This window comes from Trichoderma camerunense (assembly GCF_050948025.1).
Source record: "Trichoderma camerunense strain CBS 138272 chromosome Unknown V8C40scaffold_2, whole genome shotgun sequence".
Lineage (NCBI taxonomy): Eukaryota > Fungi > Ascomycota > Sordariomycetes > Hypocreales > Hypocreaceae > Trichoderma > Trichoderma camerunense.
Window position 1 is genome coordinate 127,841 of NW_028145368.1, and position 17,756 is coordinate 145,596.

The 17,756-nt window shown below is 49.8% G+C and overlaps 3 protein-coding genes across 3 annotated transcripts; 2 read left to right on the forward strand and 1 right to left on the reverse strand.

Annotated features, from left to right (window-relative positions):
* Window positions 1-2,667: 2,667 nt before the first annotated feature.
* On the reverse strand, window positions 2,668-7,301 carry V8C40DRAFT_88717 (ras guanine nucleotide exchange factor domain-containing protein). The gene is made up of 2 exons (XM_083223564.1): window positions 6,285-7,301; window positions 2,668-6,207 (listed from the first exon to the last, which is right to left on the reverse strand). The coding sequence occupies exons 1-2, from the start codon at window positions 6,843-6,845 to the stop codon at window positions 3,121-3,123; spliced, it is 3,648 nt and encodes a 1,215-aa protein (XP_083077447.1). The 5' UTR covers window positions 6,846-7,301; the 3' UTR covers window positions 2,668-3,120.
* A 4,796-nt stretch (window positions 7,302-12,097) lies between these two features.
* V8C40DRAFT_231886 (uncharacterized protein) lies at window positions 12,098-13,360 on the forward strand. The gene has a single exon (XM_083213019.1). The coding sequence runs from the start codon at window positions 12,177-12,179 to the stop codon at window positions 12,687-12,689; it is 513 nt and encodes a 170-aa protein (XP_083077448.1). The 5' UTR covers window positions 12,098-12,176; the 3' UTR covers window positions 12,690-13,360.
* Window positions 13,361-16,670: 3,310 nt separating this feature from the next.
* V8C40DRAFT_261163 (DUF3632 domain-containing protein) lies at window positions 16,671-17,651 on the forward strand (the record flags this gene model as incomplete). The annotated part of the gene is made up of 1 exon (XM_083219229.1): window positions 16,671-17,651. The coding sequence occupies one exon, from the start codon at window positions 16,671-16,673 to the stop codon at window positions 17,649-17,651; it is 981 nt and encodes a 326-aa protein (XP_083077449.1).
* Window positions 17,652-17,756: the final 105 nt, after the last annotated feature.

Consider the following 17,756-nt stretch of genomic DNA (forward strand, 5'->3'; position numbering starts at 1 on the left):
GGCGCGCTTCGGCATGGGAGGGAGAAAAAAGATGGATGAGCAAAGCGGCTAGACGCTTGATAGAGGCTGCATGCTGATTCAGGGCACAATGGAGGCGGTCGCTTCTTCTTCGGTTATCAGATCCGGTTGATTCACCCACAGCGGCTGAAAGACCCGGATTTCTAGCACCACCATCTACAGTATCTTCCTACTGTCCTCGTGTCTAGGACATGCTGTTCTCGTTGCGATACGGACACTAATACTACAGTACAATGGCGAGCTAGTTAACGTGAGAGTGAAATGTCTGGCATCGCCCACCAGCCCTCCGAAATCCTTCTGGGGCGCTTCTCGATCGCACCAACGCCGCCACAGCACGCTTGCCAAGGGCAAATGGGTCACCCGCCTGCGAGAAGCCGAAGCGCCATTGACTTTTCTGTGACACAAGAAGCAAAGGAGATCGTTTTTAAGTTGGGTCTACCCCATCCATGTAACGTTCCCTCGTCCCGTCTCTCTCCATCAAGCCATCTACGAGTTAAGTAGTCATCGTCGTCACAGGGGTTAGGGAGCCTTGCCGGGCCCTCTCTCAGCTGACTAACTTTTACGACTTCCAAAACCGAGCTTCTATGATCCGTAATTTCCAACGACGTTGAATCCGAGATCTCGCTCCGCGATCAGGGAATCCATTCTCAGCTCGGGTCGTCAGTAACCGCTAGAGGCTTGTCTTCCTGTCAGTTGACGGGACGAGCCAATGTTACAAGTATATGCAACTGCATGCAAGCGAGAGAGATTAGCCCCTCCCTTCCTGTTGGGCATCGCCAAGAGCTGGCTCGTGACAGTTGGACCAGCTAATTACTAAATTCGAGGCCAACAGAGGATTGTACCCTCCGCACTCATTGCTATCGCGGGGCCCCAGCTCTCCCCATACCAATGTGTTTGGAGAAAGCTGCAGTGGTACGAGTAAGTACCTGTAGTATGGAGTAATGGTAACTGTAAGTGGTACCCGTGATTGTGCCTCAATGAACCGAGGCCGATGCGCATCACCAACGCAAAACACAACAAATACAAATCGTTATTCTATTCATTCCAATATTTATTATCCAATCTTTCACTCTCTTCTTCTTTTGGGCATCAATCTCCTCTCTCTCAACAGCGTCTTCACCAAAAACTCCCAGAACTTGCCTAGACGCGATTTTCTGTCGCAATACCCACCTCTCCAGCGCCACCCACCACCCACCTCCCAGATTCTAACCGGTGCAAATATCTGCATCTCCGAGCCAGGGAAAGCGATCCTACACATGCACGCGCTACCGTCATCATGTGGTGTGGCCCGTGATTTACAGTATCTCTATGTACAAGTATATCCATACTGTAGCAGTGCTCGCAGGTACAAGTACAAGTACCCAGAGATAGACGCAGAGAGAGGGGAGCCTCAGTAGCCGTCAAACTACGGAGTAGGTTATCTAACAATCTAATTCCTGTACACACCCTCTGCGCTCCGTTCACATATGGATCTGGTCCATATAGCCAAGAAACTAGTAGTTCTAAAGAAATGTTACATCCGCCTCAAAAGACCAACAAAACACACGAGTATACTTTTTTGTACATTACGTAACGCCACTCGAAATGAACGCACCATCCAGCTGATACTAGATGGAAAGATAGTAAATGATAGGAAACCACTCGTAAACGCTGCTGTAATTGTCGATTCCAACCCATAAGAAGATCAAACATAGGTTAGATAACAAATAGATTGTCCATGCATGGATCATCATCTCTACCTATCCTCACAGTCCTCACAGGCTTATCTCTCAGGCACTCACTCACTCCCTTTGCCGTTCCGTTTTCACTTATCAACTCCAGTTCCCAAAAAGCAACAATCCCAGAGTTCCACCAACCGTTCCGAAGCACGTTACCTAAAAACCAAGCCCTCCTCCTCACTAACCGTCTGTCTCGGCGCCCAGATCTCACACGTTTGATTTAAGGTTCCCTTCTCCCGGCCGGCTGGCGCTTCTTGCTTCCGAGAGGGCCTGGACATAAGCCCAAGCCGATACCCCGGAGAGACAATAGAAACAAGGCTAACATGTGGCCAAGCATTTTCGACACGTCTCCATCTCCATACCCTTTGTTCCTTGTTCCACTGTACTATACGTTCCATCCCACCATCTTCACTTACATGGCCATGCGTTTTACATGTCCGCCACGTGCATTGGGTTACATCTTTCATGTGCATCGCCATATCAGTGCTGCCTCGCTCCTCGTGACAAATGCTTAAGCGCCGATATCAAAGTTTACCAAGGTCTAAGCTAGTACTCGTAGCTTGCAGTCTTCATCACGGATTCTTTCAGCTCCTCTATCGTTTGTTTACTAACATGATATCAAATTTCGTTTCTCTTTACTCTACCTTGGTTTAATTTGCCATCCGATACAGATTCTAACTCCATGTACGCAAAACCTTCCATGCCCACAGCGCCCACCTCATCCCTTCGTGACGCCGTCCCATGACCGCTTTAGCATGTTCGCGTTCCGCAATTCTTCCCAATAATTCGCAAAAAAAAGGACAGATCATGTATCATCTCAATCAATAGGACTTGCTCAAAAATTAGGCCCTTTTGTGTTCCAACGCCCGTGCCACCCGATATAAAACGAAAGCAGTCACCAACTCCAGTACCGCCACCCCGTCCCAACGAACGAATTTCAAGAAAGAAAGAAAAAAACAAAAAGTTATATCATGTAACGAGGCATTAAGAGCGAAATAGCACACCTCCACAGCTCTCTCTCGTATTCAATAAACCCCATACATGAGGTGAACGGACACAGTCGTATGTTCAGAAGACTTTGTCTGAAGAGAAGCCCTTAATGCCGTTATAAGGGTCCTTCTTTGTTCGCTCGCTCTCCGCCACAGTAGAAACATAGTCGCTCAGATATATATGAGTTTGCAATGCTGATCAGAGCCTAAAGGCTAAGCGTTTGCATTTCAGGAGTTAAAAGAGAAATTAACCAGAAACAATGACGGGGTATCAAAATCAAATGTAAGTAGCTTTGTATATGTGCGTGGAGACCGTGTAGAGTTTTTGAGAATGTCGTTCCCTCCGGTGGCCAACCAAGATTCGGGTGGAGCAGGGATCAAGGACAAGAGCATTTCTATGATGGCGTCGAGCTCTGTCCACTGCGCGTCATCCAACCAAAAAGATCGGTTCGAGTAGAGGGGGCTGCTAATGTCGCAGCTGCAGCCGGTGGCTCGGAGTCGCGTTTCAATGATGATTCGCGAGGCTCCAACAAGAGACTCTTTCGATAATAAGTCACCTGAACATTCCCCTGGTCTCCTTCGCGGATGAGCTGAAATTGTGCGGATAGCCATTCCTGCATATCAGGCAGCTCCGTCAACCTGTAGGGGATTTGGAACCGCTGGAGCTCGCCGATGATCTTGGCTGTCCGTGTGTGTTTGTCAAAGTTAACAACAGTCAAGCCCTCCGCACCGTCTCCCTCGGTTACTTGCTTTGTAGACGCATTGCCAATATCGACAAAGGTCAAGTCAGTCAGGTACATGCCTAAGAAAGGCAGACAGGGAGGAACGTGATTTTGCAGCTTGGCGCGGAGAACTTTGTTGTTCTGTCCCGGCTCTACAATGTCCTGTAGCTGGCGGAGGCTGTCTTTCCGCTTCTGTGAGATCGTATCCCAAGTTTTGCGCAGGCGGCTAATGGTGCTGCTATTGAGGGTGCAGATGATGGACATTAAGCCATCGTAATTGTTGAGCTCGAGGAACTGCTGTGCAATCTTGATCCACTGCTTGATGACGGCCGCACGCTTCTTGAGTTCTGTATGATGAAGAATCGTTTCGGCGACCATGTTTGATAAGTCAGTAGATAGAGAGGACATGGCTTTGACGTTGGGAGCATTCACTCCGCCCTTTTTCATCCACTGAGAGGCCAAAAGCTCTTCGGGTAAGATGGAGCAGAAAATGTTCATCTGCATAATGGTCAATTGCCTAGCGAGCTCCAGCGGATCAAAGTCGAGGATAGTTGGCGAAGCGCTGCCCGATTTGAACGACTGCAGCATGTTCTGCTGACCCTTTGAAATGATGGAAGAGGGAAGAGGCTGCTCCGTAGGCACATATTGGCCAATGGCCGTGCTTGTCTTGCCCATAGAAGAGACAAGCCGAGGCACCAGCGCGCCTTCGCCCGACACACGATTCGCCAGTTCCAGCAGTCGGGAGCCGGCAGATGGTAAGACGGCATTCAGCCGATCTTCTGCAAAGGGTATAATAATCGCCAGTGCTTCACGGTCAGCGTTATCACGCCAGTGCGATTCAAGCCAGCCCTTGAAAGCATTATATACTCGCAGGCGGACGGGGCCTGAGGTTTGTGGCGATTCCTCTGCGTATTCGAATCGATCGATGAGCGCCTCCGTCAACTGCACGGGGGTGCAAAATAGTCTGAAGGTTAGGAAAAATGTCGAAACGAATGTGGCATCGGGAGTTGCCTCATGTGTGGTCAACCGTTCGACCAATGCCGGGAGCGTACCCCCTGTCACTTGACCTTCTTTGTTGAAAACTAACTCGTGTGCATACGTCTTCATTAACAGTTTAGATTCAGCCTCATCGGCTTCCTCAGTGGGAATGGAGTGAATAGAGCTTCCCGTAGTGCTCAGTTCAGATATAGAAGGCTGGCTCCGGGGAACCATTGTATGATCAGGAGTAGTGGCGCGTGTCGAGGTCTGAGACACCAGGCTAACTTCTGAGTCCCGGCTCATGTACGTTGTGCTGCTTCCAGCACTGGAACCAGCCATGCTATCAAAGGAGGAATGGGGATCCTGTTCCCGGGCAGAGTTGCTTTCGATTGTGCTCTGATGCTCTCTGGGCATAGGAGTAGTGGTTAGCTTTGGTAGTTGGGGGAGTGTTCGGCCAATAGATGTGGCAGAAGATGCTGGACTGGATACAGTTTCTTCTGCTACCGAAGGGGGCCGGGACGTCTTGGGAGATTGATTCTGGGGAGTGGACTCTTCGTCGGGCTGGCTGTCAGGGACTCGAGGCAGCGGCTTGTCAAGTGCCACTACGCTTGGCCGTCTGATGGAAGAGCTTATTGAGTCACTCGTAGTATGAGCAGAACCAGCAACGCTAGCAACCTCAGATCTCTCCGCTAATGACGGAGTTCTTGAACGTGTTGTAGTCGCATCGAGAATACTCAAATCCAGTTGCAGGGCGTTGCCATCAGACTCGAGTTCAAAGTCTCCCGTTCTCTCAATTACGCCCTTGGTAATGGCAACGCATTCACCAGCTGCTCGCACACAGCTAGTTGCCGACATTAGCATAATTTTGTTGTCTTGTGGCATAATGATATCTGCTCCCTCTGTTTCCGCATTCGCTAGAGTATCTCGAGCAGCAAATACAAGCTCCTGGATACGCTCAAGCAGGGATTCCCTTGACGATACTAAGGCGCCAATCATGGAGCTGCTTTGCGCAGAAACAGCGTCGACAACGGCCAGGAGCTCTCCTCCAGATGTGGCAGACAGCTTGATAGCAGTTGTAAGCTCAGGCCGTGACTGAGATTGCAAGTGCAGACGCCCAATGAATGAGCCAAGATGGGAGAGGAATGTATCATGGCTTTTGCTGAGACGCTCGGATACTAAATGGTGAGGACGGGAAAGGGGTGATGGTCCAGCCAGTGACAGTCGGTGAGCCATATTTGCAGAGAGTCGGTTCATGCTGACTTGAGAGTGTCGGCGGGAGTTGGTGCCAACCTGGGCACTTAGGGACGATAGTCGCTTACTCCAGCGGTTGCCTTGGGCTGGTCGACTTAGAGTTCCTGTCTCTGTGGATGTATGTGAGACGGCATCTCCAGCAGTTGCAGCGGCAGAAGCGCGGTCATCCGTAGCCGTTTGTGTCTGCTCGCCAAACACAGCCCTATCAGCGGGAGGTGTTGGCGGAACGCACGTTTCCTCAATGACTGGAGCCAGAGTCGTCGTTAATGTGATGTGAGCTCGCTTATCATCGTCCATGACGTCGAGAAACCGCACTCCTTTGGTGACAATTTTGAAAGCCTTCAATATCATTTGGTCTACGACGTCGTTAATCTCTTCGGGGAAATCCAATGCCACCAGTTGAAGTTCTTGGAGGCGCTTTGCCGTTTTCACGAGGGAAGAAAGTTCTGATAGAAGCGACTTGCGACATCTCCGTAAAGGTTCGCATCGCTCAATGAGAGTGGATTCTCGACTTAGGCATTGAGTACGCTCCTACATGTAGCATGTTAATTCTGCGATTAATTCTGCGCCATCGCCTGTGAACTTGTGGCAACAGTAGGACGACTTACCAGTAAGTATCGCACTCCGCCAATCAGGCCTTTCATAAAATCTTGGCTCTGAAACATGTGCCCTTCGTCAATAGTTGTAATTCGTAATAGGTCCCAAAAATTAAGCAGTGCTTTGAGAAGATTGCGCATTTCCTCTGGCTCGTACGCCTCACAATAGTTGGTGGGAAGCCACCCCCTGGCGCCTGACGCCAGCAGCGTTCCATCTGCCCAGCCATTGGTGTGAATCGAGTGAACTAGAACAACATCTCCCTCATCTAATGGCAGGGTAACGCTAGAATCACTCATTGCGAGAGTAGGCTCAAAGGGATAAAAGGCGCGGAGGAAGTTGTGGAAGACAGGCGGTATATGGGACTCTGGCCGAGTGGACAGATCCTCTTGCGAGCCATAGGGAGTCACAGGTGGCGTCATTTGGGAGCCAAGACGTGAAGCGTCCAAGTTTGAATCGCCTTTGGGCGTCTGGTCGTGCGAAGAAGAGCCATTGCTGGCGTCTTCAGGCCGAGACTTGGTGAGCTCCAGGGGAGCCACCTGGAGGCTCGCTCGCATTCGATTGTCGCTCAGCATTAGGGAGGCCAAGGACACTAGTTGTTGTTCAGGTCATCGGATGACAAGTCTTTTGAATCCAGGTCAGGCGAGTAATATCAGATACGACTGAGCCGACGTCGAGTCCGGAATAGTCACAACACACAAATATCCAATAGTTAGAGGGGCGGAAGTCGTCTCTGTCGCGTTGATGGGACGTGCAACGGCGGTAAACAGACGGTCGTTGTTCTTGCGTGTTAGAGTATCAAAGGCAGAAAGGTTCTTGGTGTGTCAGACAAGGAGATGATTTGATGCTTATTGGAGCAGTCGAGTTGTTGTTCGTGGCGGAATCCAGTTGCGACGGCCTATATTGATTGTGTGTCACGGGAGGTTGGCTGGATGGAGAGCGGGCAAGTAAGCAAGTGCCTACGTAGGGCTGCTCCTGCTGCTCTCCAGATCTAGAGTTCCGCTTGGTATCGTAAGGTTAAGGTATCTAGTAGATTGCCCTGCGTCATCAGCAATTGAAACCGCACCATGCCTCAGCGATCGCTGGTTCTGTTGTGGGAAGCAGTGCCGGGCCGAGTCTGGAATGAAAGGAGGCTGTGGGAGGCGGGAGGCGGAGCCGAGGAATGAACAACAGTCATTCGCCCGGCAGCTTCCGTGACAACACACGAAGGCGCACGAAGGCGACGGGAATGGCGGAGGCGGGCAGCAGCTCAAGGGCCACTCTGCGATCTTTGTCGCCGCCTTACGCAGCAGCAGTCATGCCGTGCTGGTGCTGGCGCTGATGCTTGGAGGCGGGCTGGGTTGGGGAGGCGAAATAGTGGCAGGGCTGAAGCTACAGGAGAGCTAGCGGACTTACAGGACGGAACGATTCGATGCAATGCAATTGATGCCGCAATTAGCATGCGTAAGCCGAGTCGAGCGGTTCGTTGCAGAGCAGAACTCGGTGCTGACGGCCTCAGGCGATCAGATCAGTTCAGTGGTGGTGGAATCGGAATGCGCTCGACATGCAAGGCGGCGATCCGAGACGGGCAGCGCACGAACAGGGTCGGGTGTCTTGGCTGGTTCAGGTGCTCCCTGGCCTTTGCTTTCGGGGGCTGGCAGCGTTCTTGCTCCAGGCGAGAAGGGGGCACTGGGGGGAAGACCTCGCTGAGAGTGCGGAAAGTTGAGCCCAGAGACGCTGCAGTGGGTTCAGCCCTTTTTTTTTTCTCTCTTCCCACGTTGATGCCTCGCGCTTGAGTACTCGCAATTATCGTGCACTCTCTCTAGCTGTGCGACTTTGTACTTCGTCCAGGTATGCTGCAGGTATGCTGGCTGTTGATTGGCGCTCGTCTGCTGTGTTCTTGCGATGCCGGCGGCTAGCTGACTGGTTCGATTGGCCGCTTTCTATTTCTCGTCGCCCGCTATCACGGAGATTCGTCCAAAGAAAGAGGTGGGCGCTTTGCTATCAAGCAGCGTTCGAGGATGCCCAACACGAATCGAGAGAAAGAAAAAGGTCAGACAAGCGGCTCTTCTCTGGTCTGGGGAGGCTGCTGTTATTGAATTGGACCGCATCTGGCGCCAACCGTGCTGGAAAAGCTGTTCGAGCAACTAATATTGGGACTTGTTCTACCCACCCAGGTGTTCCTGTTCCGCCTTGCCACCAATCACTCGCCCCTTGGGCAATCCCATCACCACCACAGGCGTGTGTCTGTCAACTCGTATCCACGCCCCTAGATACTTGTCTGATACTGCCTTCGTCACCATATGCTCAGGTCTCTCGCCAGGGTGACAAAAGTGACAGCAAGGCCTAGCTAGATGGCTCCGGGGGCAAGGGAACTACCAAGCGCCTGCGCTAAGAGGACAATCCGCAGGGGGTCTGGTGGACTGCCAAGGACATGAGCAGGGATGGACGCAGGGGACATGCAGACGTCTCCTCCGGCATCACAATGTGGCCCCGGCTGTCTGTGGCCCATGCTCTCGAGTTCTCCCCGTAGCACCAGCAACTAGATGTCATTGTGTCCCGAGGCGACGGGTGCAACGGTCAGGTCAAACTGAGACTCAAATTGCCCAACTGATTGCGGTAATACGGCGCCTCCGCGCCATGGAAGGCTGTTCTGTTCATTCTGTTGCCTTGCCTTGCCTCAGTTCTCCGCAATTCGATGCCAGATGAACTCTCAGACCGAGTTGGAGTTCGTCTGACGTGTATCCTCCCTACAAGTTGCTCCGCGCGCGTCCAGGGCACATTCAGCAACCCTGATGACCACCAGTACAGAAGCTAACTTGCGCTCCGTACTCCGTACTGCGCCACGACACACCCAAGAGGTTATTGCTATCACATTGATGCTGCAGGGAGGCATTGGCCAAAAGTCTGAAAACCGGATGCCATCGCGAACCTCCTTGAATTGCCTCTGCAGCGTTGGAAGCAGCCCCTTGAGGACAATATTCTCTCCCTTTTGCTGCGCCTATATGTCTCATTAGCCTTGCGCACATTCGTCGAAGAGGCCGCCATTCAACAAGCCGTGGTCCCGGTTCAACTACTCTTGTCGGCTCCAAGAAACGAGTACGGCTTCGTATCGCATTTCAAATCACTCACCTACCCATGACCGCTAGTGGCAACTAATTTATATCATTTTTTGGTCAAGAATGGCCCTCAATGAGATATTACGAGTTTATCATACTGCTAGCCCAGCGGGGAGATGCATCCAACTTCTATTTCGAGGTCAGCCACCATCATTTGGGCAACGTCAATTGTGGTGGGGATATAATAGAACAAGCCGTGGTAAGTCGGGGAAGCTAATCAAGAGACTCGACTCACCAGGCTGCTGGGTTTCGACTTTTAGGAGACCAAAAGAAAGAAAGTGACAGGTTTATTCGGGCGGTTGTTTCAGCTAACACGAACCAGCCTTGCGCATACAAGGACATCCCGTTCATATGGTTGACCCCAGCCACACATGTTCTGAGACACCTGAGCCGCATAGGAGTACAATATGATTTGCCTGTCTTATCTCTTCCGTGCGTGAGGAGAGATATTGTTGCATTCAATATTGAAAGTTTAAAGGGAAAGTCGAACATTTGAAAGCACCATTTAAGCGAATTTTAAGGCGCCTGATCATCATGTCAGCCCGCGGGTATGATTTATGATTCATCGCAGTGCGATTTCTGACCAAACTGTGCCATCCCCAGTATTCTAGGTTCGTTCGCCAGCGTAGCGGCCCTCTGCCATGTCACGCATATCTTACTACTACTACACCAAAGACGGAGATCTCTGTTCACCAACAACGGAGGCAATCTCATCCCGATATCCCGGGACGATATCTATCCAATAGGTTCACGACCCCGAGGCCACTCGGACTGGTATCCCCTCCCGACCAAGAGTCTATACTCGTATGTCGGCATTATCGGCATGTCACACTGAGGTCTTTCAAAGGCACCACTACCTACCTGCATTCTACATACAATACCAGGGCAAATCTGATGTGGCATTTGTCAGGCATCATTCATCACTCCATGGCAGATCCCTCCTCTCCCTAGGTGTGACGACATCGCCTCAGCTTTCCCACGTATACACACAGGTGCTAGGGGAAAGCTCATGACACACGCCTCACTGGGTGGGCTAGTCCGAGGGCCAAAATGCCGCCCCGCCCGCTTAGGTTCTTCTCATTTCCTGTTCTGTTTTCCCCATCAAACCTATTTCCGGCTTGGGCTTCACCTTAACCCATTGTGGCTGTCCAGAACCAGAGTCGACCCTGCCTAAATTTCATATCCCCTGCTTCTGGGCGGGGCATGTGAATGGCTATCCAGAAGCGAACGGCTTCAGGGTCAAGCCAGAGGCACTAACGTCTCACATCTTGCTTTGTAGTGTCCCTGGCCTAATCCACGTGCAAGGCTCGTGGAAGCATCCAGTGTAGTGTGGAGGTCGAGCGCCTCTATTTACAGTGCTTGTACTCCGTATGAAGAACACCAATTACAAAGGTGTGTTGGTTTGCTTCTATTCTCGTGCTGGCGACAGCGGTTTAGTGCCTGTTGTCTTTCTCATTTCATCTCTCAACCCTTGGAAGTCCTCAAGTCGACGGCGTGACCGATGCTAGTATATGCCGTGGCGTCTCCTCAAATCTTCCAACAACATCTGAACTTCTTCTACGGAGTACTCCACGCTCTGCAAAGTGCGATACGTAGAAAGAAAATCCGACTCCGGGTCTTGGCAAATGATTACTAGTTCACAGAAATACCTAGCTATACGATTCATGAGCATTATTAGGTGATTGTAACGCAGCTTACTCGGCACAGATCATCGGCACTGCTCGTTATAGTTGCAATGGTATGTGAATGTCAATCAACTCCCGCCCGCACCAGATCTACGAAGGGTCAGGCCCGCTGTTGAAGCCGGCCCCCTTGGTGCGGAGCGCACTCCGTAGCAGGTGAGAACGCTACTTCGAACAGGCCCTGTTGTTACTATCGCGTCTCTGGTGTAGCGTGTGCGAGCGGCATCGGGCATAACGAATCCGCATCGCCGCACTGCTCTTCCATCCAGCTTCACTTACAGCACTGGGTACAGAAACCCTTACTAGCATATACAACGGCAGAATATTAATTATAGGTGGGTCGACGTTGGTTTTTTAGTAATAACAGGAAACTGTTGCGCCATGAGACTGGCGTTGAGAAGCCTTGGCCCGAATGTCAGTATGAAATGGGCTGATTTATAGACCCAAAAACACTATGGGCCAGGAGCTTTGATATTACCCACAGCCTCAACTATACCTGATCAACCATGGACATGTGAATTGGATCACAGATATAGTAGACTTTTTGTGACTTAATTTACAAATTCATTTAAACATGAACCCTAGACCGTATTACATCCTCAGGTGTCGCTCAGCCAGTCCAATCCAATATATGTACTCTCTTGCCGGGTAGGCCAGATCAGGTATCGTAGAATCCAATGCCTCTTGATACATGTACGCTAGATCAGCACTGCCTTTGTCTGGAGGTGGGCCTAGCCTCAAGACATACGCAATAACGCGACTATGGGCAACTATGGCTTGTGCTAGCACCTGCTAGATCATCACTACGAGAAGATATCGGAGTTGCGAAGATAAATGCCCAAGCTGGCGAGCTGGTAAAAAGTCTGCGAAGGAGAGCTGTGCATCAGCCACGGCAGAAAGCTCCACTGGGTGTACCTCAGCTTATCGATTTCGGAAGTATACCCCAGAACAACTCAATATTGAGCTCCCTACATGTTCTCCGTATACGTGGATCATCTCCCTGACGCTTCGAATGTTACGGACGTCTTAAGTTGCACACAATTCTCTCTCATTTTTCGTACAGTTTGTTTTCTTTACAGCACCTGTCACGAGAGTATTATGTACATGGGCGTTGTTCTGATGTGTCATGTCATTTGCCCAACCCACTGGAATAGCACCATGTCTGACATACATCGGACTTCTGATTTCCACAAGCACAGGTGCGCAATCCTTAGATCTGGACGGGTTCGGGACAGGCAACCTCAGCCTACCCCCTGAAGCAACGCCACCGGCCACACGCCAGAGAATAACTGTCCATACGGATGGCGTCCCGTCTTTAAGGACCCCCATGCGACGAGCTTGGGCAATTTTCAGGTGGCGTCGTTTAGTGCTGTCGAAGTTTGGGGCCTGGGCGTTTGGGCGTTGTAGCCCTGCTCGTGTGCCGTACCGCAGCGCGGAACGAGACGAGACGAGTCTGAGTCAATTCGGGACGGGAGTAAATACTTCTTGGGGGCGGAATATTTACATTGCGGACAGGATTGAGTTGTGTCGACTGGCACTCTGGGTTTGGACGAGAAAAAGCGGACAGATGAGAAGCCGCAAGATGTGTTCAATGGTGGTACCTGGTTCATCATTTAAGATCAGATCCATCTTGAGATGACCGTTAGATGAGATGAGGCCTCTCAGCTCGCCAAATCTCTTCGGCCTACAGCTCAACTTCCCCGTACAAATTGAGTCTTATCGGATAAGGGAGTATTGGGCTAACAGTTGAGCTAGGGCCGGGTTGACCTCGCCTATTGAAACTTAACTGCAAATTTGCAGAATCTGTCTGACTGGCATATCTCGCCCATCAGCCGCATCGCCGGCCTGTCAGAAGCTGAGAAACCAATAACACCGATAACCCGTGCCGATTTTCGGATACGAAATTTGTGGCTTTCATCCCGCGCTTGGCCAAGAATGAAATCCTACCATAATACTATGCCGCTGCAAGTCAACTCTGTCACCGTCACTGTCACTGCCTCTTCGTCTTCCTTCGTTCCCGCGGGAAAGCCAAAGCATGCAGGTTTACGTCAACTCGTATATTGGATACACCCGGCCGGCTCCTTTCCGATCGACGGAACCGGGGTCCAGACTTCCACACATGCTATTTTTTTTCTTTTCTTTTGACAGACAGGTGGGCGTAAATTAGTGAAACCGGATACACTCACACCGAGAAGCGATGACAGCGCAGTCCGAAAGACATCGGCTAGCGCCAACAATGGCGAGAATTTCAGTATTGCTGCTTGAGGCCGACAACATCTGATCGTTCCACCATCTGTTGAGCTGTTGGACGGCTTCACTGTTCGAGACTTGGAAGTTGACAAAGGTCCTGCAAAAACCACCTCTCTGCTATAGCACGCCTGAGCTATGGCCACCAACATTCCGAACTAATGGTGACATACTCGTACGACTTTGTTACGATGGGGACGGATGCAAGGTACCATTTCCCCGATGTACGAAGGACGGGCAGCTGTTACATCGTTGACTAGTAGTCAATGCGGCATCTGATGGATTCGCATGTGAACGCATCATCTGTTTCCACGGCACTTGTGTAGTGTCTGCATGACATTCATTGACAGGGTAGAGTCATTTGCCGTCCAGTTGGGCGTGGCTACTCCGTACACAACAAAGCCATACCCTCGTCAAAAAACAACAACAACATCTTCTTGGCTTTGTTGAGACGGTACGAGTACTCTACAGATTGGATCATGTTGAGCTCATAATGCTTCAGCTGACTCATCCGTGATATTACTAGAGGCCCCCATATGTGCAGCAATCGCCTCACCGGTTCTCAGCCACCGTCTGTGCGCCATGCCGTGAAATACAAGCCGATTTTTTTTGTCCGAGACCCCAGCACTCTACGGAGCACGATATGATTCGCAGGTTCACAAGGAGTTCGGCTCAGCTGAGAGGGGAAAACCTTTGTTTCAACCCCATCCCTCTCACGTCCCGGCAGTCCAACTTTGCTGATTCCAAAACCTGTCACTTGTCATGTTGGAGAAGGATCCCTTGCCTATGTCTATGACTACTACTTGTCAATGGGCCCGGAGACTTTTTAGGTTGCTGTGAGACAATGACCCGTATACATACTATGCTCGTAACTTTGGGACGTGCTAGATTCGGGATTTTTGTGCGCTCTCCGGATTTAGGCCTGTATTGTGCTCAGTATCGAGTAGAGGCCAATGGATCGGGGCCGAAATACGTGTAAGTGAGGGGGCACAGTACGTAACTCTTTGAGACAGGCAGCTTAGCATGTGGAGTGGTCTTATTCACCATTGTAATCTATGGCTTGCATAGCAGACGTCTATGAAGCTCCATACGGATCTGGTGAGTCCCTTATCCAGGGAGGATACTATTACGTGTCCAAGAGGCGTTACGACAGCGGCCGAGGTAGTGGTTTCGTGTAGACGCTGCATGTATTTACCCATGCCTTGGATATTTCGGAGCCTCTCACAAAGGGAAAGAGAGCCGGTTACTACTACACGAAACATATCCTAGTATGAGACATTCCATATAAATGACTCGAGGAGTGCGTGCTCGTAGAACTTGTGATATGTATGCATGAATCATGGAGTAGTATATCCAAAGCGGTGGCGTGTGACGAACCTTGACATGCCCTGTTTGACCTGTCACCGCCACTATCAGAAGCCGAGATCTGTCAGTCTACCTAGATGTGCGTCCCCCACTCGGTTCCTGCGTATCAGAAATGCAGCCAAGCAAGCCATCATTTTTTTGCAAAAATGACAGATCCAGGGCCCTTGTTTTCGTCTATTGATGGGGTGGCCTAGTGATAGTAAACAATACTATTGTCATGGTTCATAGTTATTGTTGACTCACGCTGGCGCATGCTCCGAAATAGTGGTTTACCATATCCACACTCAAACGATATAGAATGAAGATGATGTAGTAAAGGGCTGTTTTTTACTCATGAACACGGAGACAATCGTTCTGTCGTTTGATATGGGCTGAGATCAAATGTGGGTGGCAGCGAGGTAAGAAACACAAAGGCAAGGAACTACAACGAAAGCTTTGTGTACGGGTATGGGTTTACAGATCATGAAGCATGTAGAAAAAAAGGTCAAGCTATATAAAGACACACAATCAGAGCCTGCTGCGTAGCTTTTAACGACATACCCGTGCCAACTCCCCGTCGATAGGAAACCGCTCTCGTCTAACTGTCTTTTTTATAGACTACATGTACCTAGGTGGATCTCCCCTCGGGCATCTGAGGCTGGTGATCATCATCCACAATCTTGCTCATAGATTGACTCTTCTGAATTGAAGGTCTAGCTCTTTGATGCCTCGTACATGCTGTTGTCAGTCGCATGTTTCGTGACATGAATATTGTACATGTATCCTTGAGCTCCGACTAAACGAACGCGAACAGCTACGTTGTCTGAGGCGTGCTTATCGAGACTCAAGGTAAATCGACTATCGTAGCATGTCCATAAGACACGAAGTCCTTGTGGATTGTGACCAGAGCATCCGAATTAAAGTCGTTGCATTTCTATGGTAGAAAACTCGTCATATTTGATGATGCGAAGGGTGTAGAGAAAGATTTGGTCAAGATTTGGGAGCAAGACGGCGTATTTGAGAGCTTTTGTAAGAGAATCTCTTGAACAAAGAAGAGATCAAAGCGCTTACTAGGCACCACATCCAGCTTGACAAGGAAGAAACTAGGATTCCTCCTACGACTGACTGGATTCACTGCACTTGTAATCTATGTATGCCCCTGTAAGTGAGAGCCAATCATGCATATAAGAAATATATGTTTTGTTGTTCGATGTGAAATAAACTTGCAGAGGCGCAGTATCTGGGGAAGATTGATGAAAAGATGCGCTGTGAGGTAGGGCATATGTCTGGATGACAGAGAATGGCGCGAATGTTCGTATTCCCTGGCTCTAAGCCTTTGGATTCCAACCGTCATCGTATAAAATTTTGTTTCTGATTGACTGAGATGATAAATCCTATACTACACAGTTTATGAATCAAAGGGGATGACGATGATAACGAGCCTGACGGGGAATCTGATAGTACCAAAACCGCGTCTTGACAACACACAAGTGTCTCACGCTATGTTGCTCACCCAGTAGGAGACCTCAGTTTCTTCATCACCTACAGGTTGCTCGAATATATTAGTTATTATATAGGCCACTTGTTACAACCGTTGGATTGCTATCATAACGATTACGAGCTGTTTCAAAGCATTTCTCGGATTATTCCATCTCTTGCTTGTATACCTCACACTTATATTGGTCTATTTCAACTTCATGATAAGCGAAAGCCCCTTTCACCTCCTTCTTATACCTCTGTTCAGTCCGTCAGGTCAGCTGGCCTGCTAGTTGAGAACACTGACGCCTTGATTCGTGTTCAATGAACAGAAGAGTGTTCCCTTTGTGACTGGCCTCTAACATACAACCAACATCTATTGATGTTCACTACTTGTACTTTGGCTATATATTAGGGTAGCTACGTCCAGTCCATGAGTAATTCCCAAGTCCTCCATTCCCTTCTCACAATCTCCTACTACTCTCTCAACGGTCATTACGGCGACACTCATTTGTCAGCGATCATAGTACCGCAGAGTTGCAGCAACTTTATCATGCAGGTTAAAGATAGACCCGCCGCGGATGATTACATCGGCCGGCAACTATGGCTTGCCGAAGACGGTCGAAAGTCGATAGAGGAGGCAATTCAAAAGAATGACTTCGATGGTCTGGAGGGATTCGCTGACAGCAAGATATCTTTCATCAATAAGTCCTATTCTCGCGAGGGGAAGTCCGCTGAGGAGCTCAAGTATCAGCTACGGTGTCTTTGGTACGTCTACTATGAAGCGGGCAAAAATATTTCCCATACAAGCCCTGAACAAGATACATGGGTCCTGCATATCGTCCGACTTCACGGGCAAGGGAATTTGGCGCGCCGAGCACAAAGCAGCCACAATGGTGACGAGCTTGAGATCGCCATAATATTCGCTGGAATTATTTGGGAAGATCTGCCTTTCTTCACTGTAGACATGATGGACTTCTGGGTAAAGGATTGTGCAACTATGAGTACTGAACAACGCGTCGACTTCTCTTGCTTTCTTGCCAAGCTCGCGTCTACCGGGGTAGACGACAATCTATGCGATATCGCTTTGTTAGTCTTTAAGGACACTTTCGAAACTGTTCGTTCATTGGGCAGCCTCAACGATCAAAGTGACGAGGATCCTTATAGGGATTTACGTGATCTCACGATTGCCGCTTTACTTCCGGCTGCGCAGTTTTGGTTGGTTGTCGCGCACAATAAAATCATCCAACTGTCAGACGGGTTGTGGAACATCCTCGATACCGTCAGGCAAGACGAAACTACCTTCACCACATCGGAGCTAGGTCGCAGATCATCAGCGGCATTTAGTCCCTGGCGATGGATGTATTGGTTGAAAAGACTGGAGGAGATCAAAGAAGAAGCAGAACAAGCGGGGGAAGACACCCTTGCTAAGCTCGCCTTGACTACCATGGTACAACTGTTGGGAAAGGTTAAGGATAAGGACACACGGGTTCAGAGAGAACTGGAGGCTGTAGGAAATTGGGTTAAGATTTAGCATCGCTTTAGTAGAAATGCATTGGTTAATTGCAAGGACGACGGGGTCAAATGGAAGGGCGATGTCGGTACTATAAGTCTAGAATAGAGCTATGTTGAGAGAGAT